The sequence below is a fragment of the Dicentrarchus labrax genome, unplaced genomic scaffold, assembly GCF_905237075.1.
Source record: "Dicentrarchus labrax unplaced genomic scaffold, dlabrax2021, whole genome shotgun sequence".
NCBI classification, from domain to species: domain Eukaryota; kingdom Metazoa; phylum Chordata; class Actinopteri; family Moronidae; genus Dicentrarchus; species Dicentrarchus labrax.
The window spans coordinates 10,661,734-10,687,406 of record NW_026136710.1 but is presented as its reverse complement, the minus strand read 5'-3'; the positions used below and the strand labels follow the sequence as shown (position 1 = coordinate 10,687,406).

The window sequence follows — 25,673 nt, the reverse complement described above, 5'->3', positions numbered from 1 at the left end:
AAACTTTTTCAGTCTTTTTCATTGCTGAAAACATTTTGCAATTCCTCATCCAAATGCTTTAATTGCGACACTGTGACCAAGCTGTATATGCCAACTTTTTCCAACTTAAAGCAAGACAAGGTAATAAATTCCTCTTATACAATGTACAATTGAAAACAACAGTATGTGTGTCTAACAACCCCTTGTTAATGTTGCCATAAACACACACACACACATCATGCATCACAGAACGATAGCTGTCCAGTCAGCTGGTTGAAGGGCACACAGTGCCAGTGGTGAGTTGACGCTGATGTTGCATAAGCAGCTGAACACCCCTAAAGAAAACAGTGTTTGATGCATAAAAACCCCCATAAAAACACGCTGGCAGGCAGTCATCTGTACACACATGCTCTCATGCAAACACACACATTTCAGTCAAAAACAGATGTTAAACACTTTAATTTGCATGGACACATACAGACAACTAAGTGAGTAGATGGACAGAAATTGTAATACTTTAATTTTATTTTTTGCCAAAGTAATAGACATTTAAAAAAAAAAAAGAGAACATTATAAATGCTACAGTACTGGCTCTTATTTTAATTGTCTTCAATTTAGAAGGACTGACCACAGTAGCTAGGCTTTGTAGTTTTCTCCTTGTTAGTGTTTCACAGCTGTTAAATTGTTCTGCCGTAATGTTTGGTGATTTCTTCATGCTGCTGCTGCTGAGGACGTGTCCATTCTCTTTTTAATGACAATCATTAAAACATCAGTTAAAGCTGGTGAACAGTTTTTTTTAACTCCCACAGTCAATGTCAAGTGTTTAGAAAATGTCAGATTTGATTTGATCATCACTTGTTATATGTGGTGTACTCACTGTGCTGTGTATGTAGGTACAATTAATTTAATTATCTGCTCAGTGTGGTATCAATAGTTATACAAAATATTTTAGATTATCTGTATGACTGTAACCATAATATAGTCTAAATATCATTTTTCATGTACAACTTACTATTTATTTTTTCCATTTCAAACTATAATAACTATATCACTTATAAACCATTTCCCTACTGTGTTAGATGTACTCACAAAGATGATTCCTGTAGAAAAAGCACTGCAGCAAAACAAATGGACATTTTGCCTGGTGGGACCACAGCTGTTGTGTGAGGATTAGTTGTTATTCAGCATTGCACTGCACACACACACATTTACACTTGCACACAGTAGTTTGCACAGATTTACAGTTTTCCCAGTCTTCCCAAAGCCCAGAATGTCGATTTATTATGACTGACCCATGTTTTTTGGTCTTTTTGTCATTTGATGATTTATATTGTTAATTACTTTGTGTTTCATTGTCTAATTTCTTAAATAGGTTTATTTGTCTTTGCAGTATCTAAACTCTATATGGAATTTTAGTGATTGAAGTCTATATATATATATCTATTTTTATTTCAGTCCCTTTGCATTGTTGTTAGTTTTACTGACCATCTTCTTGCTGTCTCTGTTGTGTTACAGGGATTTCCTTCCCCGTGGCTCTGGCATTGTGACTCGTCGTCCTTTGGTTCTGCAGCTGATGAACTCTCCCACAGGTAAAAACATCCACCTGTAAACATCTATGGGAGCTGTTGTCCTCCAGGTTGTGGGATATCCTGAGTTTGCTGTTTAAATTTTCACTTGAGAAGCTTTTCATCCTGGAAAAGTTGTAAAAATGTATTTTAAGAGAGAAGTTGTCGGTTTCTTCTATTCTCTAAAATCCTCTAGATGTTTGGTTGAAGCCAACATTTAATGGGCATTACATGAATGGAGTTGTGTGGAAGAGGAACATTTCCCCCTTCCTCCCTTTCCTCTCTATTCATCTCTAAAGACTTTGAGATGATGATGACAACATCATATTACCATGGTTTCATTTCATTAGGTTGTTGCAGGGTCTGCTAGCGAGCTTTCGTTCTCACAGCTTATTCACGGTGTTAACTAGAAATTAATTAAACCTCATTTCATTTTAATACACAGTCATGGCTGCTAGATTACCTAATGGCAGTGGTTTTCAAACTGTGAGGAGGCTCACAGAGGCAGTTAAGGTGCTCCATTAGTGTGCAATTGCTGCAATTTGCATCTCATTATCTCCAGTAAAACGTCCATAAATCTTCTTAGAAATCATAGAAAAAAGATTTTCCTTATTACTCTAGAACTTGCCTGTGAGTGATCATTTTGAGCTTCCTTCAGTAAGAAAGTAATCCAGTGATAGATGTCTATGGGTACATTGGAAACAGAAATGGCTAATTGCTCATTTGGTATACTTTTAACCCCAATTAACCAAAATTTAAAGGTTAAAAAGGGCCCACTGCTAACTGCTTGACTCCATGGCAACATTATATTTCCTGTTTATAACCCCCAAATCTCCAAATTATGGGAATTGTAGCTCTGAATCTTAGATATGAATACCTTTTTCATGTTGCACTATTAATATTTGTTTATATTACTAATGCTCAGAATGTCAGCCTTACAGACAAAAAAAGAAAAGTGACCTTCTTCTTTCATAACTTTGTTTTGTATGGAATTCTTCATTGGCTTTAAATATCTTAGCTTAACAGGGAATCTATTGGTTTGCTGTAACACAGTTGTAGTGTGTATTTACCTAATTTTGTGAGTGAAAAAGTTTGAAATTGATCTCTATTCAGCATTTTCTTCTTTATTTTCTTCTCTCTACTGTCTTCTTTCCTGCTTCTTCTGATCTCCTTCCTTTCCTCTACAATTTCACTTTGATTAATCTGTCTGTTTTTACTGTCTCTTCCAGAACATGCTGAGTTCCTCCACTGTAAGGGCAAAAGGTTCACAGATTTTGATGAGGTCCGGCAGGAGATTGAGGCTGAGACTGACCGCATCACTGGGGCCAACAAGGGCATCTCCCCTGTGCCCATCAACCTGCGGGTGTACTCCCCTCATGGTGAGTCTGCAAAGCTGTATTTCTGCACATATATTAGTGTGGGTTCCCTTGCATGCTCTTGTACAGCTGTCTGACTAGCAGTATAGAGTTAAAGTTATGCATGTCTGGTATCAATAAATCATGTATCACCTTTTCTTGTGGCAACTGTGCATCTGAAGACGCTCTCTTACTTCACTTAGCTTTCTCTTTGTTCTCCTGTTCCCTTTTCGTCTTGCAGTGCTGAACCTGACCCTGGTGGATCTGCCAGGGATGACCAAGGTGCCGGTGGGCGACCAACCTGCTGACATCGAGGCCCAGATCAGAGAAATGCTGATGCAGTTTGTCACCAAGGAGAACTGCCTGATGCTGGCCGTCTCCCCGGCCAACTCTGATCTGGCCAACTCTGACGCTTTAAAGATTGCCAAAGAGGTCGACCCTCAGGGTGAGTGAATGCATTCTCTCTCTCTCTCTCTCTCTCTCTCTCTCTCTCTCTCTCTCTCTCTCTCTCTCTCACACACACACACACAGACACACACACACACACACACACACACACACACACACACACACACACACACACACACACTTGAGCATTTCCATTTTACTGTATATTACTTAGTACTACTCCAATGGGAAATATTGTATTGTATTGTATGTATAAGATATGATGCCTTGTTTGAGATTAAACTGTCTTTTAAGGTTTTATTCATTACTTTTAAATCACTCCATAGTCTGGCTCCAGCTTAGATGATACATTTACAAAACTAACTAAATTAAATAAAAAATATACCTTAAATGTCTTTAGTTTTAGTCTGTCAATTTGGTCAAATTGGTGCATATGACTGTGAGTCAATGTGTTTGTATTGTAATACCTTGAAAACTAAACTGAAACGCACAAACCCACTCTGGAAACTAACACTAATGAAAAATATAAAACTATAATAACTCTGGTGTGTACATGTAGGTATGAGGACCATTGGTGTGATCACCAAGCTGGACCTGATGGACGAGGGGACAGATGCTAAGGACATCCTGGAGAATAAGCTGCTTCCACTCAGGAGGGGTGAGCACTATTAAATACCTACACACTCTCACAAACAGTACTGGTTTGCTCTACTTCAGGGCCCTTTGCGTTGACACACTGTTTCCCTCTTGTGGTAATAAGGCAGTTGTACGCAAAGATGTTCAATGCTCCCAGCACTGAAAAAAACAAAAACAGAAAAAGGGGACAGAGGGAGTTGGAAAGGAGAAGCAGGGAAGGGGCAAAGAGAAAAACACTGTCTTGGAAAAGTGCTTGCATGTATCTTGTGAGCTGCCCTTTATTGCAATGTGCTGATGTGGTGATTTTCTTTTTCCATTTGCACTTGGTTAGAACCCAGGCATGTGCTTTTGAATATTTTCCATGTCCTTTGTTTTTTCTATGTTTTTCCCTCCCCTTCTTTTTCTCCCACGTCTCTCTCACTCTCTCTCTCTTTCTCTCTCTCTCTCTCTCTCTCTGTCTCTCTCTCTGTCTAAAGATGTGGATGTTCACATTTACAAGGCTGCTGGCTCACAGTTGCATTAGTTATAGAGCATGAAACAGCCTTAAACCGAGTGATGCATGAGAAAACTTAACTGGAGGTGAAATGGGATCCGCGTGACCTGAACTCTCCTGGTTTTTCTTTTTCTCTTTACGTCTTAGAAACTTGGACACACACATACAGACAATTATTCTTGTAATTCCTTCCTTCCTTTCTCTCCCCTATTCGTCCTTTGTCTATAGACTTTTCTTTAACCCCGACGTCTGAGCTAAACATGATTAAACACAATTTAAAGTGGTTTGGTCTTGCAGGGGCTGTTCATCTTTGGGTTGGCTGTTCAAACACAGTTCATATGTAGAAAATAAGAGCCCAACACGATCCCAGGTTGCTCTAATGCAAGACTATACTATATTCCAGTCAAATCAGTCAAGTCAGGCCAGAAGTATTGAGTCTGTTCCACTCTGATCTCAAAAATTCCAGGAAGAAATAAAACGAGTTGGATCTGGTTTTCTGAAAATCTCACAGCGTTTTGAGACTGTGTCGCGAATATCTGAGGGACTCTTGTCTGATGTGTCCAGGTTACATCGGTGTGGTGAACAGGAGCCAGAAGGACATAGATGGCAGGAAGGACATCAACGCTGCAATGGCCGCTGAGAGGAAGTTCTTCCTCTCCCACCCTGCATATAGACACCTGGCCGACCGTATGGGCACTCCTTACCTCCAGAAAATCCTCAATCAGGTTTGTAAATGAGCAAGTGTGAACGTGTCCTATATTTTCCAGCGACACCAGGTTTAATTCCAACTTTCCCGGTATTCCCAATGCTCTAACTCTGATCTTTGACCTGCACAGCAACTGACCAACCACATCCGGGACACCCTGCCGGCTCTGCGGGCCAAGCTGCAGAGTCAGCTTCTCTCCATAGAGAAGGAGGTGGAGGAGTACAAGAACTTCAGACCTGACGATCCATCTCGCAAGACCAAGGCTCTGCTCCAGTGAGTACAGGATACAGGATGATACAGGAACAGGAAAGACAACTAGATAGATACAGACTAATAGATTCATTGATATCTGCCTCTGCCTCTCTGCAGGATGGTGCAGCAGTTCTCCGTGGACTTTGAGAAGTGTATAGAGGGCTCTGGGGACCAGATTGACACAGCTGAGCTATCAGGTGGTGCCAGGATCAATCGCATCTTCCATGAGCGCTTCCCCTTTGAACTGGTCAAGGTGTGTGACAGATGTTCATTTGTATGTGATTGTTTTATTTTTATAAATTATTGGGGTGACTCTTATCATGTCTATTAAGATTTTATATGGACCCTCCCCTTGACTTACAAGAGAACCCTGCAACACCCTCCTCTTAATATCTCAAAATATAGCACTAAACTAGAATTTAAGATATTGTAATCTGATCTAAACCTCAGTTAGAAGTGGAATTATCAATGTGCACATTGATGGCAAACATAATTATTTTACAATAAAGAAGCACTAACAAAAAAGGCTAAACTATTATAATAGTTATAATAAAGTTTTTTTTTATATGTCATATTTAACTTCTTTTTAACTTTGTTTTATGATGCAGACTAAACGGAAGGAGGAAATGACTGTTGGTAGAGATACATTTGAAATAAAATAATATAATAATAATAACAAATTTAGTAATTACTGCTGGGTAGGTTAGTCTTAATTTTCGTCTTCCTTCCTGCTTTCTTTCTTTTAATGATATATACCATAAATGGAGGAAAAAGATAGTGATATAAAATGTACAGCACATGGAGTGAAACACTTTGTTACTGAAAACCCCAGAAGGTAATGGTCAGGATTGTTCATGTTTTACCTAAACCATACCAGTTTGTCGCAGTTATTTGCAATTAAAAACATCTGATTTTGCAGACCTTGGCACACCCAGCAACCCCTAAACATATCTGTTCAACAGCTGTAAATATTTATACACATGAGATTCGGACCCCAAATTTTTTGGAACATTTATCAGACTACAAAAAATACTCCTACATAAAAGCATTTTACTTTATGGTTTTATAGCAAACAACTCTCTGTATCTCTTTAAATCTTTACGTCTCTCTTCTGGGTATCGTTTCCCAGCCTCAGAAGGAGAGAAGGCCTCCCTCAGGACTTTGAGTCTGGGCTTTTCTGACCCAAACATTCCTTGTTTCCTCCCTCTTCAGCAACCTCTCCCATCGCCGTCCTATTTTTTCTTACTTCCCCCACCTCACCTTCTTCCTTCTGTTTCTCTCACTCCATCATCATATCCATCCACATTTCATCCCTCGCCCACATCCTCTGTTCACCTTTCACATCATCTTTACCCCAACCCTGTCCTCCCTTCATCCACCTCCCCCATCCTCTGTCTCTCTAAGCCTTTTACCTCACCCCCTCCCATATGTTCGTTCCCTTTCCACTTAGCCCTTACCCTTCCATTACCATTCTCTCCCTCATTTCATCCATCCCTCTCCTCTGTCCTCTCTTGACCTCCCTCTGAGGATATAAAACTTACTGTCTGTGACTGAGAAGAATGCTGGTTTCCTACTGAGAGGACCGAGCAGGTTGCTTCCTAACCAGAAGCTTGACTTACGGCAGAGACATTTTTATAAAAGTTTATATTACATGCTTCAAATCAAATATGAAACTTTGCTGAGGAAAGTGGGAAATGATGAGGCACTGTAGTAAATAAAAGTGATGTACTTTAAACAGATTATATAGTATTATAGTAGATCAGCTTATATAACCCACTTTCCGTGTTAGGCAGAATGTATGAGTCAAATCTGTGGGGGAAAAGTGTGATTAATGTTTGCAAAATGGAAACAGCAAAAATCTTTTTAGAAATAATGAACTGGTTCTATCTCCCAGCATTTTTAGCTTGTGACACCTTAAAAAAAAGAAACTGTAAATATGACTTTATGTAGCATAAACATTTTCATTCTGTCATATAATTTTAACATTTTGGGAAAAAGGCTTATTAGCATTCTTGTCAGAAGGTTGGTAGGTGGACTGTTCCTTTAATAGTCTCACAATCCTTCAGATGATGTGATTCCTAACTTGGCAACCCCCGGGTTAAGCACTGGTCTAATCAATAAGTAATGTATGTGAACAGCAAACTTGTTCAAAATGTGGATCATACTGACATTAACAACTGGACAGAGGACATGTATGTTAAGATGCGTGTTACTATCAACCTTAAATTACAGAAATTGACATGTCAAGAAAGGCATTTTATTAGCTAATATGGTGTTTGGAAATCTGTAGAGAAAATAAACAATGTGAGAGAAAAGTGTAACTGATTCTGTGAATCTGTGAGTGTGTATACTGAATCCTCCCTATTGTATCTGTTCCTTTTGTAGATGGAGTTTGACGAGAAAGAGCTCCGCAAAGAGATCAGCTACGCCATCAAGAACATTCACGGAATCAGGCACGTCCGCCCTCCAGCTCACCCATCCGTCCTTGTTCCCCATTCCTCTTTATTTCACCTCTCTCTCTCTCTCTCTCTCTCTCTCTCTCTCTCTCTCTCTCTCTCTCTCTCTCTCTCTCCATCTCAGTCACCTCTGCTTGCCAGACTGCATTTAACTGACTTTGCTTATCTAATCGCCAAGACCTCTATTGAGCACTCTGTTGAATACTAATGGCGTCAGTACACTGAGACATAGAAGGCTGGGATCAGATATGGTATGACTGGTTGTACGATACTTGTTTTTGTGACCTCTCCATATGTTTTGTTAGTTTTTCCATCATGCTGGCGTGTGACCTGCACCTTTCATCTGGGATACCTGGTAGCACAGTCCAGAGGACTCTCGTTGTTGGCAAATGGATGATTTGTAATTGTGCTGTATCATCTAATAAGGCAGAAAACACCAGAAAAAGCATCTAAATGTGTATTTGGTGCCAAAATCTGTTTAAAATCAGATAATAAGTAGATATAGAAGCAGAAGATATGGGATTTATGTGGCGCTTGTGGGTAAAAAGTATGCGTGGAATGTACAAAGACATGGTTTTTAACTTATTTCCCTAATGGAGAGAATATTGTAGGTTTCTTTGCTGCTGATTTATACTTTAATTGGCTTATTTCAGCATCAGAGCTAATTGCTAAAATACCAGCTAGATGATTGGCAGGATGTTACTAATGTTGGTAGTAGCTAAAGAGTAATGTTGTCAGTGGGGTGGTTGATAATTGGGTGTTACCAGTGGTAGCAGTGGGTCATATCCAGAGTTTTTCTAACCCTTAATTCCGTTGCTTTAGGGAAAATGACTCAATATTTGCTGTGGAAATTTCCAACTTAAGTGCAGATGATTTAAAACTACTTGATATTACTTAATATTTCCTAGAACATGCTGCTTTGTAAGTGGTTTTTTTTTTGGTTTAGCTTCATGCTCTTTCCCTCTCTCTGTCTAATTTGTGTCTGTTTATGTTTGGGGAAAAGTTCAGAAATGGAGGGTAATTCTTTACAATTAACACTCTTCTCTTTACCCAACCCTCCTCCCTCCTTCTGTCTTTTTCTCCTCCATCCTTCTCTTTTTTTGGCCCTGTGGCTGGTTCTCTCTCTGTCGGGCAGAACTGGCCTCTTCACCCCGGACATGGCCTTTGAGACCATTGTGAAAAGGCAGATTGGGAAGATTAAAGAGCCTTGCACCAAATGTGTGGACATGGTCATTTCTGAGCTAGTCAATACGGTTAGGCAGTGTACCAAGAAGGTAAAAAAAATAAAAGTAAACGCTGGTTAGCACTTTTTCTGATTTTCAACCCTCATCTGCAGTCCCTCTGCTGTTCACTCCCTTTTACTGTAACCGCCTGGCTCTCTCCAGCCCTCGTTGTTTCTCTGGACAACGAGGGGGAACCTGGAGTGGCAGGGTGGCCTGCAGTATACCTGCCTGCCTACTGTACCGTTTCGGACGGGTTTGGCTGGACAGGCTGGCCGTGGTAGAAAGCTGTGCTGAAGAAAACCAGTGTGGTGGCTGAGCAGTCATCCAAATATGGTTGCCTGTAAAAGATTAAATGTTAGAGCAGTCTCAGCTCAGAACTTTGAGTTTAGTTCTTCATTTATTCTCTCTTGGAATAATTTTAAATAATTTTGCGCTACATCCCAATTCCACATTATATACTAACAATCTGTACAATACACTAACTAACTAAGTGCAGTTAGTAAAAACAAAGTCAGTGTGTACTACTACTACAGTATTTTTGAATGCTATTACCATTTAAATGTAAGTAATAGCTAAACATTTTTCCTGAATGACACTCTTTTTATTATTTTTTTTAACGTTTTTTTTTTGCCGTTTATTGCATCTATTTGATAGTTACAGCTGAAGATAGACAGGAAAGGGGGTAGAGGGAGAGGGGAAGACACGCAACAAAGGGCCGCAGGTTGGATTTGAAACCTGGGCCGCTGCAGCAAGGACTCAGCCTTGGTACATGGGGCGCCAGCTCTACCCACTGAGCTACCCACTGAGCTAACCGGGCACCCCCTGAATGATACTCTTTATCTAGCGCAGACAAGTTATTATCTAGTTTGCACAAGATATTATCATGTTATTGTCTTGTTATTACATGTATCTTGTTCACACAAGATATTGTTTTGTTCACACAAGTTATTATCTTGTCCATACAAGTTATTAGTAGAGTTAGTATTTAATGTGGAACTGGGACACAATTTAGGTTTTTTTTTAATCTCATGTCCCTATTTAGGCAGTCTCTGAGTCAACCTTTGTTCTAAATTGTCACCACTTTTGATGTATTTGGAAATTTGTCCATTTACTCAAGTAGTTTTAAAGTTTTAGTTCTCTTTCAGGAACCGTGAGTAAGATCCCCTTTGTTTGCATATAAGGCATACACATGTTGAGAGAATCATTTGTCAGTCATTCAGAATACCTGGCAGCCATATTGGATGACCTCAGCGTCCAGACTTCCTTGTGTGTGAGACTAAAGCTGTGCACCTGCAGCAGACAGGAGCCATGCCGATTATGTTTAAACTGCTCTTCAACAGGCCTCAGGGTCCACACTCTCAGCTACAGCGGAGTGTGAGTGTGGCCAAAGGAAAGAGCAGTAGTCTGTATCCAAACTGATCCACTGTGACCAAACAATTTGAACAGCGGTTGGACTGCAACAACCTGGAGGCCTTGGGATAATAAATGTTATGATTACGCTCCCTCTGGAAGTCAGAGGAGAAGGAGGGATGGGTGGAGAAAGGGTCAACACCAGAAGGGTTCAAGTCATGTTGGCTAAACGACGGGGTGCACAGCTGTGGTCTCGCAGTGCGTTGCTTGGAGTTTTTTTGGCCAGTGGAGTTGTGCAGACTGGGATCTCTCTCTATTTCTTTCTCTTTCTCTTGTCTTTTCTCACTCTTTGCTCTTTATTGATAGAGGGAGACTCCAGCACTGTTCTGTTTAAGTATGGCTTCAGGGGAAACCAAATGTCTCACTTGCATTTTCTTCCTTCTGTGCTGTTTATCCCCACCTACTTCCTCACATCTCCTTGTCTTTTTTTTTAAATCTTAAATATGTCGTTTCTTCTTCCCTTCCATTTCCAATTTTTACCTTCCTCATCTCTGTATTGTCCCTTTCCCTCACCATCCTTCAATCCTTTTGTTTTTATTTGTCTCCCACCTACAATTTCTCACTCTTCTCTGTCTGCCTGTCTTCATTTGGTGCTTTCACTTCTCCTCTTTCTCCACCTATTTTGTCTTCTTTTTTTTTTTTTTTTTTTACTCCTCTCTCCCGTGCCGCTTGCCTATCCCTACAGGACGGGGCTGTTCACCCTGACCTGGCCTTTGAGGCCATAGTGAAAAAGCAGATCCAAAAGCTGAAGGAGCCCACACTGAAGTGTATAGATATGGTTGTGAGCGAACTCACCTCCACCATACAAAAGTGTAGTCAAAAGGTAAAATACCAAAGAGAACCAAGCCACTTTCACTATCTCTGTTAATCGCACAGGTAGGGGTAGACCGATGGCTGGAATTTTCTTTCTAAAGTATTGAAAAATAACAAAAAACGGCCTGAACGGCTTCCTTATAGTATTCTTGGATTGTATTTTAAAAAGTGTTATTTATACTAAAGAGTGACAATATAGGTTTTTTATTTTAAAAATTGTCCTTACAATTGGGAAAATGATCAAGACTTCTCTTCCACATTAATGTGTATGTGCATGGTTTTGTTGATTTACACTTAAATTAGGAGCTATTTTTAACATCCAAATGTAAATCAGAGCAAAGCATCAGTAAGCTTCCTAATCCAGATAATTGATTGTTTGCATATAGAGCCAGATCTAATATAATGTTATGATCAGCAACACTTAAAAGATTGTGCAAATGCTACATTTTAAGATAATGTCTTGGTAAAGATTTCACCTAAAAAGTATAAACTTTACATAACTTTACTTAATTTACAAAATTGAACACATAATGTAATTTATTTTGTTTGTTTTGCAGAATGCTGATATGGTCACATTAATTGTTAGAAGGTATAATTACCATATTCGCCATCTTAGTTTAGTTTGTAAGTTTTGCAGGTATTTGGTCATAGTAGGTCAAGTATTAGACAAATCACAGTCTTGACAAATGTTCACCTCATGGTGACGCTAAAGGAAAAAATTATCACCAAAATCAATGTCCTCTGGGTCAAATGTCTGTACAATTAGTAGATTAGATATTTTATGTTTGGATGTAGTGGGGCAATTTACCGATCAAAATCCCTAGAGCTGCTAGTCTGGTTAGAAAGCATCACTGTGCCAATATTAAATGTATTGAGGTTAACAATAAATACCCAACCTTAACATTCATTGAAAAATATCATGATTAGAAACAACTATAGGTTATGTGTAAATACATAAAAGTACTCAAAAGTATGTTACTTCAGCCAGCAGATATCGGTCTATCCTTACTCCAGAGCTTACTAGTGTAACCATAACCTGCATTTTAATTAAACTTTCTTTGTCATTTGTCTTTTATTGACAATTTAACAAATTGTCGAGTCTCAACCTGCATGTTAAATTATTTTCTTTCATATTTGACCTCATGATGTCTAAAAATCCTTTGATTTAAGTTGGTTAACGTCTTTTTTTCTGTCTTTGTCAGTATGGTGACTGATTGTGTGGTTCCACTCACTGACTAATTGACGTACTTTGAGCATCTCTTAATTTTTCTTTTTATTTCTCTTTCGTCCTCTCCATCCTGTCGACCCTAACCCTTTGAACCGGCTGCTTCCTTGCAAAAGCAAATGACCAAAACGAGAGCGTGACCTCCTTTGGATTTCTCTTCTCTGTCACACTTTTATCTTGATTTCACTTTCAGAGACATACTGTATTTAAAGATACTGTATAATATTATACAGTGTTTGGGAAAATCCACAAAGGGGTCAGTTTGAAGTCCTCCTCCATCACCCTCTCTCCCATCCCTCCCACCCTGCTCCTTTGCATTGCATGTGAGTCTGAATCAATTTGAGTGCCTCTGCTTGCTGCCTTGTTAGTAAAAAAAATCACATGAGTAAATTTTCCTTCCACTGTCAGTTTTGTGTTTCTGTGTCTGATTTTAAGACACTTCATCAAATGTTGACAGCCTTCAAGTTACAATGCACCTTTCCAGTAGAACAAATAATGTTGCTTTCAGTTGCTTTGACATTGAATACATCCACAGTTTATTGCTTTTGTTTGTAAAAGTTTTATTTTTATGCATAAAGTGACCCTCATTTAATCAGTTAACAGTATTAATAATGGGACAATGATGACATGAGTAATTATAGTTGCCATCTATGCCTTACAGAGTTATTTAAAAACATGTTTCCTAAAATTTAAAGGAGTGATTCAACAATACTGTCAGCAGCTTAAACTGACCAGATGCTGTCATTGTATGCTCTTACAAAAAACTGATTTGGATTTGTTTTTACACAGTGTGCTTGAGCTTTTCTGATGTGATACATAAGGTCGAAACAAATGAATATTTGAATACTTAGACTATATTATTACAAGTTACAAATACCACAAACCACAAATTTAAACTTTAACGATTGAACCTTTGCTAAGCGTCTTATACTGTTTCTATGCCTATCAAGCTTACTATTTTTGCATGGCAGTATGTAGTTTATAATGATAACGGCTGCAGATTTGCTACCCAAAATCTATGGTAATTTTCAAAAACAATTATAGGTCTTCAATTTCTAGCGTACAACCGTAATTTTTGTCAGCTTCTATGACAACTGTTCTAGCTAACTAATTAAGCTAACACCATGAGTATGTTGATGTCTGACTCTTTTTAAATATGAAATTATTCTTGCATAGTAAAGCCAGTTAACCCTACTGTATTATAAATAAACCAAATAAACAGCAGGAGAGAGCCACTATTGTTACTCTAATGTGGCATAACTTTCCAATACACTCTAATGTTGTAGTGGATGTTCTCATCTTGAACGGGGATTTTTCTAACATAACCTGTAATCCAATAAAATAATGCCGTTACCCAATGACTGGCTCCTTGGCTTTGGAAGTAATGGTAGATTCTTATACTGAAGGTTGTAAGTTTCTTATAGTCGGATATGCAAACAACAAACACACACTTTTACCCTTGTGTTTTTGGTTTTGATTATTTTTTAATGTTCAGTATTTCCAGAAAAGAGCTATGAAACACTTTGACAATACTACTTGTAATGCTAGACTGACACTCATCTAAACAGTGTGTCCCATTATTCTAAAGCATCTATTCTTTATGGATGTTCTCTGCTGTGTAAGTGGACCATACCCAGGAAGCAGTAAATCAACTTGGGAACCAGAAAGAGGTCTATTGATGTCCACTCACTCACCAAACCATCTGAAAGATGCATTGTAACTTGCAAGAAAACAGCGTATATTTTTCTTTCTTGCGCTGTGATTTTGGTTTTGATTTTTCTTCTTTCCTCACACTTCTCCAAAATGTGTTTGTGTCACATTGGAGGCCCACCAATGTCTGCGTTCGTGGGTTTGCAATGAGCTCATGGAAAAAGACCCACAGTGTGCTGGGAAAAAGACGCTGTGCTGCCAGGAACATTGTTTATTCTGTGTTTGTGTGGTAATATCACAGACTTTTCACTATTCTTCTGCATACATTCCATATTGGCAACAAATGGACATTTTGCACATAAAATCCACTCAAATCCGCCCACGGGTCAGTGGTGTGTGCAGAGACTAGAGCAGAGTCTGGGATGAACTCCTCAAAACATAACCTGTTTAATTATGTTTCTGTAATGTATTTTGTCGTATTGGTGGAACTGTGTGTTGTGGTTCAGTGAGTAATGTAGTGTTTACTAAAGCTTGTATGTAGATTTGGGAGTGTGTGTGAGAGTGTATGCATTGGCGTGTGCGTTTACTTTTTTTTTTTGCTACCTACCGACTGTGTTTTGTGCTCACAGCTGGCTCAGTATCCCCTGTTAAGAGAGGAGATGGAGAGAATTGTCACCCAGCACATCAGGGACAGAGAAAACCGCACTAAGGGACAGGTAAAACCTACACATTGTTTTATTACTTTTTACATAGGTTTGCTCTCCACTGTAATTTGCACTATTTTTATGAATGTTATAATGTTTAATCATCTCAGTATCTTTTGATTGTTCAGAAAGTAAACCACCTGAGTACTTAGAGCACAGTTTTTCTACAAAATAATCCTACCAGACTAATTCAAAATATTAATGAAATCTGTGTCATGAAAATTTTACACATATGTGGCACTTTGTCTTAGGGGAAATTAATTTTAGTGGTTGTTGTTTTCTGCTACATTAGAATGTAAGGTATCTTTAAGTCTGCAAGATATGTAGGTTTTAATGTGGCCTAGTGCACACAATGAGGCCCTGTTAACATGACAGCAGTTTTTTGGGCCTGAAACAGTGACGACACGGCCTCACTTTGCGCACGACTATTACATTTTCAGCCAAATAGATAAATTTGAATGCTTTATAGTTCCAGAATCAACAGTAACAACCCCACTTAATCGCTGTGGAGGGAGCGTTTGTATGCAGGCCCCTTCTGTGGTATTGCAAAAGTTACACCGCCACCTACTGGCCTGGCATGCTACAACGTTTTCAACAATTTTTGCGGCTCGTTTTCACTGTGTTGGTTTGTACTTTTTTAAAATGCAGAGGAAAAATGTTTCAATTTTTAGCAAAACCGTTGTTGTGTAAATAGGACCTATGACAAACAACATTTTTTTTTGGAAACTATGAATGTTTTGGGATGGATCTTTAAATTATTATTGTAAATATATAGTTGATAACAGCTTGCTTACTCTCTGTGTAGGTGTTGCTGTTGATAGACATTGAGTTGTCCTACATGAACACCAACCACGAGGACTTCATTGGATTTGCCAAGTGAGATTTGGTTTATTTTCCTCCATTGTGTATATAGTATATAAATCTGCTCTCACTGCAGTGCTTCAGTTAATGCGCAGTTTAAGATAAAAAAACCAAAATATTTTGATGTCTTTTGTTGTGCAGCGCTCAGCAGAGGATCAACCAAATCAACAAGAAGAAGGCAGCTGGCAACCAGGTACTTTGATCACACTAAACATACCGTCACTCGGATTTGACAGGATATACTACGTTTTACACATTATAGTACAGAGTCATCTCTCTTTAAGCTACAGGAACATGATTCCAGACTGAACTCATCCAGTGCGTTTCATCTGCTGGCCAGCAACGTGACATCTGAACTTCATACTGTCTTTCCCCGAGGCTTGATTCTGTTAGCACTCAGCTTTCTGTTTTGCCCATGCTAAATGTAGCACAGCTATACAGTATCTTGTTACCCTGGGCAATAGTCCATATTCTTTCTTTCTCTAGCCCTGTACAGCTCTTGTACATGTTGCACACTAATGGACAACAGTTGTCAAATATTGAAACAACTTGTCCTTTTGGTGGGAGTCACGGTGATGTCAACACAATCTTAGGTCTGTTGCAAAATATCCAACCTCAGTTTTATTAAAGATGTACAGTAGGTTAGTCCCCACAGCTTATGGCTGTAAGAACAAGATAGCCATTATAATATTAATATCAAATATAAAAGCACTAGAATACCTCTGCCAAGTCATTTTAATAAGAGAACGATTTTAAATTTTAAATTCTCCTTCTGGATCTCAAAATGCATTATAAAACAATTATGCAATACGTGTACGTTTTCATTCATGTGCAGTAGGTTTGTGAAAAAAGCAAAAAATGGCCACAATGTTAATAAATCCACAATGCTAACTTTGATGGATCTGGTTTTAAAACAGTATCTCACGGCCTCCTTTTTCATTACTTTACACAAAACTTCCCTTAAACTTGACACATTTATTGCATGTGCTGAATAACAGAGAGACAAAGAAGACCTACAGCAACTGTCCGCTGTATACGTTACAATATCAGATCAACTCGACTACATGGACAACACAATGAAGATAGAATAAACACAGATTTTGCATGATTTACATTCTGCTTTTTCCCCCTGAAAGCATGCAGATCCTCTTCTATTTTCCCACATTTTAAATTTACTCTTTAATATTCTCTTAAATTCTTGGTTTTTGGTATCTGTCGTTTTGTTTTCCTCTTCTTTCCTCTGAGTGATTTCTCTTTCTGCTGTGTCTCTTTTCTCTTTCTGCTGTGTGGTCTTCCTCTCTGTGGCTTTTCTGCTTCAGGATGAGATCATGGTGAGTAGTGTGTGTGTGTGTGTGTCTGAGTGTTATTCTGTGCATGTCTGCAGGTAGGCTTTTGTGCGTCTGTGCTCATGTTTTTACGCTCTGCATATGTCAGGATACGTGTATCTAAATATGTTTAAACTTGTACATGTGCTTGATTGTCGTTCATGGTGGATTCATGAGTGTGTGTGCGAATGTGTGTGTGTGTGTACAAAATAAGCTTCATACTAACTAGCAGTAGATGGGCAGGTGGCTGTCGTGGGGAATGCTTGGCTGCTTCCCTTTCCTCTCTTTTTCAGTGGTGTCTTCCCTGCAGGCACACACACTTACACTCATACACACAGCTAAAGTACAGGACGGCCGAGAGATTATTTTAGATGTTATGTAAGGTTCTTATCACAGGCTTCTCTCAGGCTTGTTGAAAGACGCTCGTTATGACTCCAACACTGAGGCTGGTTTGCTTTGGCACTGAAGAGTCGCCCCCCCCCAGCAGTAGTTTTAACTACATAAAGAGAAACTCACTCATGTGGTCTTGCATCTCAAAGAAAAGGAGGAAAAGGTCACTAGACTTATTCCCTCTATCTCCCTCTCTTATTCCCTCCCTCTCCCTAATTCATCCAAAGTAGCAGAAGGCCAGGGGCAATGAAGACCTGCAGTATGCCAGACATATGTCACCTCCATAGTTGTCAGTTGTCATAATAACCACCCAGGTCGGGGTCAAAGGTTAGGGGCACAATGTAAATAAAGTGGTGAGCTTCACTTCCTGTTTACAGATGGATGTAGTTGGCCCAGCAGCTTCTGTTCTCCTGATTTAACCCCCTCCTGACCTCCATACTGAAAAAACTTAACCTGACCCATCAGTGGGTCCATGATGATAGGCAGCCCAGTTTCGTTCAAGCTACCACAGAACTTTATCTTGAATTCTAGTCCAGATCTGAAACTCACTAAAGATACCAAATGTGTCAGCTGAATGACAGGAGAATATGTAGTTTTATCTCAACCGAATTGAACGTCTAAGGACAGAGATTGTTGCTTGTTGTCCAGAGTGTAAAGCCGACAAATGGGTGATTTTGGGCTATGGATAAAAAGTGAAATGTTTTCTATTCAGTAAGAAGGTTTTTTTTATATAAATATAAATAAAATGGACTTGCAATGATGCAGCATGCATATTTTATTTAGTTATTTCAAGTCAAATCTTAAATGAAACATCAGATAAAGATTGTATTGATTGTATTGTATGTGTGAGTATGGACATAAGTGATAAGTGATAAGTGAGATATAGATAAAGAGGTACAGATAAAGAGAATAGCCTAATAACAGCAGCTGGAAATTAGAGAATGTTCTGGATTTTGTTTACCTTAGCTACTTGAAGATTGATCACTCCACCACTTCCATTCAAACACATACAGTATAAAACAGCAAGGCTTCTGCATTTCTCTGCATGGTCTCAAAAAAGGTTTGACATGGGCCACTCTTATTGTAGCTTCCTTACTCCCCTTGCCCCCACCCTGCTTGCTGTCCCTTTGCTGCCATCCCAGCAGCCAGCTGTAATGTGCTGGTACTTGACCAAACTTGTGTATTTGGCCTTTACTTAATGCCCTGCGTTGGCATAGCTTTGTAACATTCTCTCCACATTCTCATTCAGCCGGAGAGAGGAGTTAACGATCGGTTTAAGGTAAATAAAACAATGTACTGTATGTGTGTATAGTTTCTGTATGGTGGAGAGAATGAAATATAAAGAGAAGAAGAGGAAATAAGGAGTGTGAGGAATGTGTTTAGTCATGTAGGTGAGCGTCACCCTGCTGTTGTTTGTGGCAGTGGATTCTTATCTCCAATAGAAGCAGGGAAATTACATTGCATACGTGTTAGTGTAACTGACTAATGTGATGTTAATTTGGGGAAATGGTGATATTTTTTTCTTCTATAATATGTGATTTACAATCACTTTCCTTTCTGTCTCTCAGGTGATCAGGAAGGGCTGGTTGACCATCAACAACATCAGCATCATGAAGGGAGGAGCCAAGGAGTACTGGTTTGTCCTCACCGCCGAGTCCCTGTCCTGGTATAAAGATGATGAGGTGAGACGCTGACACACACACACACACACACACACACACACACACAGTCACACTTTTTTTTTAAACTCCTGTTGAAGCTGCAGGCCAGACAGCTGCCAGTCAAATCTTCAATGCATCAGTCAAACAGACTACTGGTACTTGTTGGTCTACTTTGTAATGTTGTACAAAGAACAAAGCAGCGTATAAAATGTGTAAAATAATGTGATAGCTTGTTGCAGGATGGGAATGCTTGGCTTAAAGATGGCCATCATCATAAAAAGCAAAAAAGGGAACTCTGCAAATTACAGGCAAAATTACTTAATTTACTTAAAAAATAAAAGTAAAACTATTATATTATTATAAATATCTTTAAAGACATTTTTGCTTTTGAGTATTTTTGGATTATAAAGGATTAGTGGGATGCAAAGCACAGCCAACAAATTTAGAATTTCTGAGGCTGACACCAATATATATAATTTAGTGTTTATAAAATCTGGTGTCACCATATCACGTTTTTTAATTTTCTTTATATGATATATCATTTAAAAACATTTTAGGTAAGGACAAAATTAATTTGTTTGGTTTGTGACCAAGGTATACAGTATTTAGTAAGCAGGACATTTAACAGTTGAAAAATAATTAGAATGCAAAGGGAACACAAATGTAGTGACCCTGTCTGTACATTTGTGTTGTGATTTATACTGGCCGACGTATTTTTCTGTGTTGAGCTACTATCAATAAAATCAAATCAAATCTGTGATTAGACAAAAAAAATTAATTTGAGAGACAACGAGCTACTGCACAACTGCACAACCTGAGACATCATCCCCTGCGCTTGAAACACCAAACAGCTTTACATCTGATTTAGCAACAGCATTTTTATAATATTTTCCAACAAATTACAGTACTAGGAGGATTATTTCAGTTGGATCTGAGTGTTTATTCTCCATAAGCTTCCACCAGAGAGAGTTTCTTTTCCGATTTCTGGTCCAAAATTCATTCCAGCTCATCCCACTGGCAAAATGACTGTTGGACCTTTGCATGCTGAGATGATTTGACCCGGCATGCTTTGTAACTGGACCAACTGGTCAAAGCGGTGTCCCATGATGGTTTGCAGAACTATTAGGAGCTAGCCACAGTCTCGCTGTCTCCAGGCCTTAGCCGCAGCCGCTCTGCTCGCTGACATAAGTGTGTGTGTGTGGGAGTGTGTGTGTGTGTGTGTGTGTAGCATTGAGAAGGCCCTTTACAAAGAATCAGGACCCCCCAGTATGTCAGACACCGAAGCTGGCACACACATGTGCATACCAGAGCCCCCTGCCCTGCCCTGTTCCCAATTACACACACACACACACACACACACACACACACACAAACACAAACGCACAAACGCACGCACGCACACACACACACACACACACACACACACACACACACACACACACACACGCACAAACGCACGCACGCACACACACACACACACACACACACACACACACACACAAGCTGCTTCTAATAAAGCGTACATCGTTTCAAAGAAGGGGCACAAAGCAAGAGAGGGACTGGACTGTAGGGGAGGAGAAGGGAGGAGGCAGGAGTGTCTCTTGTTAGCTGGTAAGCAGCAGGAGTAACAAGGACCATGTGAAGGGAGAGAAAGTGGGGAGGAGATGTTTGGGGGGTCGGGGGGCACAGAGGGGGGAGACAGGGTGGAGGAGAAAAAGGGAGAAAGGGCTGGGGTTTTGCTTTTATATCCTCCCTTCCTACCTTTTTCCTCCCCTCATTTCCCATCGCTTCCTCATACATCCTCGAAGGCTTATCCCCAAACCAGGGAAACTCTTCTTCACTCTCCCCTCCCCTCACCCGTCTCTCCATTCTTTTCTGTCTCAATCTTTCCTTGTCACCCTCTCCTTCTCCTCTGTCCCCTCCCTCCATCTTTCCCTCCCTTCTTGTACTGTATATTTATTTGAACATGGAACTGCGAGGCCATGGGGCAACCCAAAACCAACACATGGTGCTGGTGTTAAAGCTCAGCTCTCAGAGGCTGAAGGGCACTGCAGCACTGCAAATTTAAAAAAAATAGAAAGAAAAAAAAGAAAGTGAGAGAAATAGAAAGAAAAAAGAGAAGCTTTCCATTTTGTTTTCTATCCAAGCTGAACATTTTTACATAGTCCAGTCACACAGGCACACACACACACACACACACACACACACACACACACACACACACACACACACACATACAGTTTAGAGTACTCATGAGAGCTTATACTCACATGTGCACCTGGGTGGATACTTGCCAAAATACACACAGTTGATAAAAAGTTGGAAACAGTTTTATGTTTGGACTTAAAAAAAAAAGGTATCACTGCCTGCAAAGGAAAACCGAATTGTGAATTTTCTTTTGCACTTTTAAACTTACATCCAGACACATTCACATGTTTCTTTACACCAACTCGCAAAACAGCGCAGCACCGTTTTATTGACTGCCTCTCGTCATGGGGAAAACCCTTGCCTCAGCCTGGTAACACACACACACACACACACACACACACACACACACACACACTCACACTCGCAGAAACACACATGCACACACCACCCCCAGACACTAATAATAACTTTCAACCCAACTAGTGGTGCCAGGATGTTTTGGTTAGTGTGCATGTGTGTGTGTGTGTGTGTGTGTGTGTGTGTGTGTGCCTAGAAACCTTCTGGTCTGTATTACCACAGGACATGCCAATTCTTTGAATCAGGCTGCTCTGTAGCTTAAAGCCTCCCAAAGCAGAAAGAGAAGGAGGGAGGGTGTGAGGAAGAGAGATGTGAATGGAGAGAAAATGGTTTAAAAGAAAATAAAATTGTACATTAAAAAAAGACCCACACAACTGTGACTTTATAGACCGTCGGCACATGTGATGTTCATATATCCTTATAATCAAATTCCCTTTGTCACACAGACACACACACAGATAAGATCCTTCAGTGGCCGTAGGATGTATTTTCTTTGGGTGCCCCTTTTGGCTCTTTATGTGTGTGTGTGTGTGTGTGTGTGTGTGTGTGTGTGTGTGTGTGTGTGTGTGTGTGTGTGTGTGTGTGTGTGTGTGTGTGTGTGCGTGCGTCTGCCCGGGTTTCCCTGCTCCTGCTGTAAAGCTGCCAGAAAGCCAGACTCGCCTGGTGATCCCAGCTGTAAACATCCTGGGGGGAAACAGCAGACTGCTGCTTTCAACGCACTCACCAGAAACACGTCTGCTATATGCTGTGTGTGTGTGTGTGTGTGTGTGTGTGTGTGTGTGTGTGTGTGTGTGTGTGTGTGTGTGTGTGTGCTCATGTGCACACTCCTGGGGCTGCGACATGGTGGCAGGGCTCTAAATGGAAACAGGTTGGTTTGCGGTTTTCATTCCTGCAGACGATGCTCTGTGATGGGACACCGTGTGAATGTTTCTGCCCTCTACTTTGCTTTTGTGTACTTGAGAAGGAGAGGGAGTTCAGAATGGCACGCTGTGGCTTCACTTTATCAAAGACAGGCGGGCTGGAAGACAAACTGTGGCCCCGGTGAAGGTAGAAAAGAAAACATAATGGAAAACAAGACAGGGGGTCTAGCTAAACTTGTAACGTTTCACATGACGTCACCTACAAACACTAAAGCCACAAGCAATTTTCTGTCTTTTTTTGGGAGAGCTATACAAAAACTCGTAAAAATGGCGAATAGACAATGACAGAGTGGCTGCTCTTTCAACATTTTTGTATGGTGGCTTCCTGCCTCTCTGCACATTACATGGTCATTTGAGGTAAAGCAGCCACAAGTTGATGCAGGGAAGGCAGAGTAATTGTACACTTTGGTCAAGAGTGCAGTGCGATGCTGGGGGTTTACTGTGTGTTTTAGTTATCTTTTTGGGTAAGTGTTCATTTTTTTCTGTGCGGTTGAACTTTTTCTGGCTTCAGTTCTCAGTTAGCTCTTTTGGTTTGTTAGAATAAACAAACAACATGTTGAGAACGTCATGCAACCATCACTTATATTTATATGTGTGCGATTCTGTTGGTCAACATGGGATTTCCCATTTTGTGGATTTGTTTAATCTCTGTGTAACTTGCTTGAGAAAAGAGAAAAAAATGAGAAACAATGTCAAATAGATATCCAAGCGTCTTTATTTCAGCTATTTCAACTATCCTTTACAGTTTTATCTTCATCAGATTTAAGTCTTGGTTCAGTGACAAAATAACAAACAAACAACTAAATACAGCAAAACATTTTTTGGGGAAAAAATTGGGAGTTATGTATCCGTCACTCATAAATCCAGGATAGGCTAGGGCAAGGCCTCTGTGGTGGAGCCTTTGGGTGCTTTATTTAGGCTTGTGCCTGGGCTTGTCCAGATGGACGAGGGGTGGTGCTGTGTGTTCCTACAGCCTGATGTGTTTGTGCCTGCTGGATGCCCCTCTGGAGCGCTCCCACTCTCTTTTCGGACACTGCGAGTCGTCCCGTGCTTCCCCGGCCAGCCTAACCAATGTGCAGACTACTGTACAACCACTACTTCCTGAACAGGTAGTCTGAACACTGGGCAGGCGGGCTGGGCGGCTGAAGGATGCTGTGGAGAAGTTTTTTTACTGATGCCACCACAGATGAGCGCAGTATGAGTCACTCACACACACACTCTTTAAGCGATACTCACTGTGATTCCAGTGTCAGCCTCTTCTGTATCTGCTCTCGTAGTCTGACTGCTACAAAGTGCTGATCAGGCTGATTGTGTGGGCTGGAGGAGAAACAGCGTGTGAGGGATGGATGAAGGGGCCGGCGGGGAGGTGAAGGAGGAGGAGGGGGAGGAGGAGGAGAGGTTAGACAGATGTGATAGCCACTGATTGGCAGATTCAACAGCATTCCCTCCCGCTGTGATAAGTAGCATTCCAGACTGAGCTCAGGAGAAGAAACACCATATGCATAAATGCATTTTTAATATTTCGAAAACACCCAAAGAGATGTTGAAGAGTAATAAAATCCATTAAATAAATCTTGTGATTTATTCAGTAAATTCTGGCTATTGTTTGGGCGATTATTGGTCAAATTTTGAATGATTCACAAATTTTTCTTTTTACAAACTCAAAAACTGAAGTGCTGTTTTTTGGCAAAGCCTGTTTGCTGAAAATGGATGGCAGACAAAGACTAACTCAAATGTAAAAGAACACACACCCGCATGGTGCAAATTAGTACAATCTAAACTTGGTTTGCCCCCGCTGACCCCCAGGCCAAGAATAAATAAATAAAAACCAAGATACGTCATGAGATACAACTGTTAAACAGTTTAAAAAACTGGTCAGACGAAGCTGTCATTAAAAGACAGAAACACCCAAAAGCCAGCTCTTTAGTCTCCAAGCGCTCTTAATCTCTCTTGGCTAGAAACTTATCAGTGAATAGTTGTGGTCAGCTGAGTCTGACCCAACACCTCCCACTAAATCACCGGAAAACATAACCTTTCGCCTCCTTGACGCATGCCAAACGGAAAAGAAATTCCTCCTTGAGAAGGAAATACCTGCAACTTGTCTCCCTTCTCCTTTACACAACTTGCTCTCTTCAGTGATGTCTCGTCTTCTTGGCTGATATTTGTTTCTTCTCCTTCTTCTCCTTCTTGACTGGTTAGCCCCAATTCGTTTCCAGAAGTCCTTTCATTTCAACACTGCCTCACTGTTGAAGCAAAACCAGGCCGGTCGCGTTCAAACACTATTTCTGCGTCATTTGGATTTATCTACTGAAAGCTTTCCGGAGCTAAAAAGCGAGCAAGGTGGACCAGCTGGAAGCTCGACGTGGCAAAGGACTGGCCATCAAGTTTCCCCTTCGAGAGACAGAAGGAGAAAAAGGAGAGAGAGAGAGGAGATATGGAGGGAGAAGGAGGAGGAGCTCGCCGGCCCCCCATTTTTCCTCTCCTCTCTTCTTCCTCTCTCCCCTCCCTCTGTCTGGCTTTTTTTTCTCCTCCTCCCTTTCTTTCTTTCTTCTCCGGCTTTTGGGGAGAAAGTGTAAGGTCAAAGGTGAACAGGAAGTGAGATGCATTCATTTGGCGTGTGCGTTGTAAAGTTTGGAAAGAGAGTGAAGGATTGGCTGCAGAGGGAGGGAACTTTTTAGTGGAAGCGTATGTGGGCAGATGGGAGGATGTCTGCGTTTGTGCACTCACGTATGTGTTCTTCATGTTCTTCTCTTCCACCCAGTCTATGTGCAGATCTGTGCTTATGGTACATGCAAGTGCATATGTGGTTTTTGAGTGATGGATGTGTGTGCAGGAGTTGGGCTGGATGAGAGTAGAGGCTCCATGGTCTTTGTAGAAAGGGCAGGAATGTCGGCGTTTTCTTGGCAAGCAGGAGGAAGCCTTGTAATAACTCCAGATGTGCAGCCCTGTGGTCTCCATCTCTCTCTTGCTCCCTCTGTTTTTACTTCTAAAGCTGATTTCCTCTCCCTGTCCGACTCGAATAAAGAGCCCTTTATGCAGCTCTGCAGCCTTCCCAACACACACACACACACACACACACACACACACACACACACACACACACATCCACACACGGAGGGGGGGTTGCTGGTGAAGG

The 25,673-nt window shown here is 40.5% G+C and overlaps 1 protein-coding gene and 1 long non-coding RNA gene across 2 annotated transcripts in view; one reads left to right on the top strand and one right to left on the bottom strand.

The window, feature by feature from the left end:
* Positions 1 to 674: 674 nt before the first annotated feature.
* Positions 675 to 25,673, top strand: part of dnm1a (dynamin 1a) — a 43,341-nt gene continuing 18,342 nt past the window's right edge. Inside the window, exons 1-16 of the mRNA XM_051413443.1 lie at positions 675 to 712; positions 1,495 to 1,568; positions 2,774 to 2,923; positions 3,141 to 3,344; positions 3,867 to 3,965; positions 5,001 to 5,161; positions 5,273 to 5,415; positions 5,512 to 5,647; positions 7,780 to 7,847; positions 8,986 to 9,124; positions 14,801 to 14,887; positions 15,681 to 15,751; positions 15,878 to 15,929; positions 17,056 to 17,067; positions 18,701 to 18,730; positions 19,020 to 19,133. Coding sequence (XP_051269403.1) covers positions 675 to 712; positions 1,495 to 1,568; positions 2,774 to 2,923; positions 3,141 to 3,344; positions 3,867 to 3,965; positions 5,001 to 5,161; positions 5,273 to 5,415; positions 5,512 to 5,647; positions 7,780 to 7,847; positions 8,986 to 9,124; positions 14,801 to 14,887; positions 15,681 to 15,751; positions 15,878 to 15,929; positions 17,056 to 17,067; positions 18,701 to 18,730; positions 19,020 to 19,133 — 1,578 coding nt within the window. The remainder of the gene's footprint in view (positions 713 to 1,494; positions 1,569 to 2,773; positions 2,924 to 3,140; positions 3,345 to 3,866; positions 3,966 to 5,000; positions 5,162 to 5,272; positions 5,416 to 5,511; positions 5,648 to 7,779; positions 7,848 to 8,985; positions 9,125 to 14,800; positions 14,888 to 15,680; positions 15,752 to 15,877; positions 15,930 to 17,055; positions 17,068 to 18,700; positions 18,731 to 19,019; positions 19,134 to 25,673) is intronic.
* Positions 23,235 to 24,980, bottom strand: LOC127370798 (uncharacterized). The gene is made up of 2 exons (XR_007886287.1): positions 24,629 to 24,980; positions 23,235 to 23,854 (listed from the first exon to the last, which is right to left on the bottom strand). It is a non-coding gene; the product is annotated as an uncharacterized LOC127370798 (long non-coding RNA).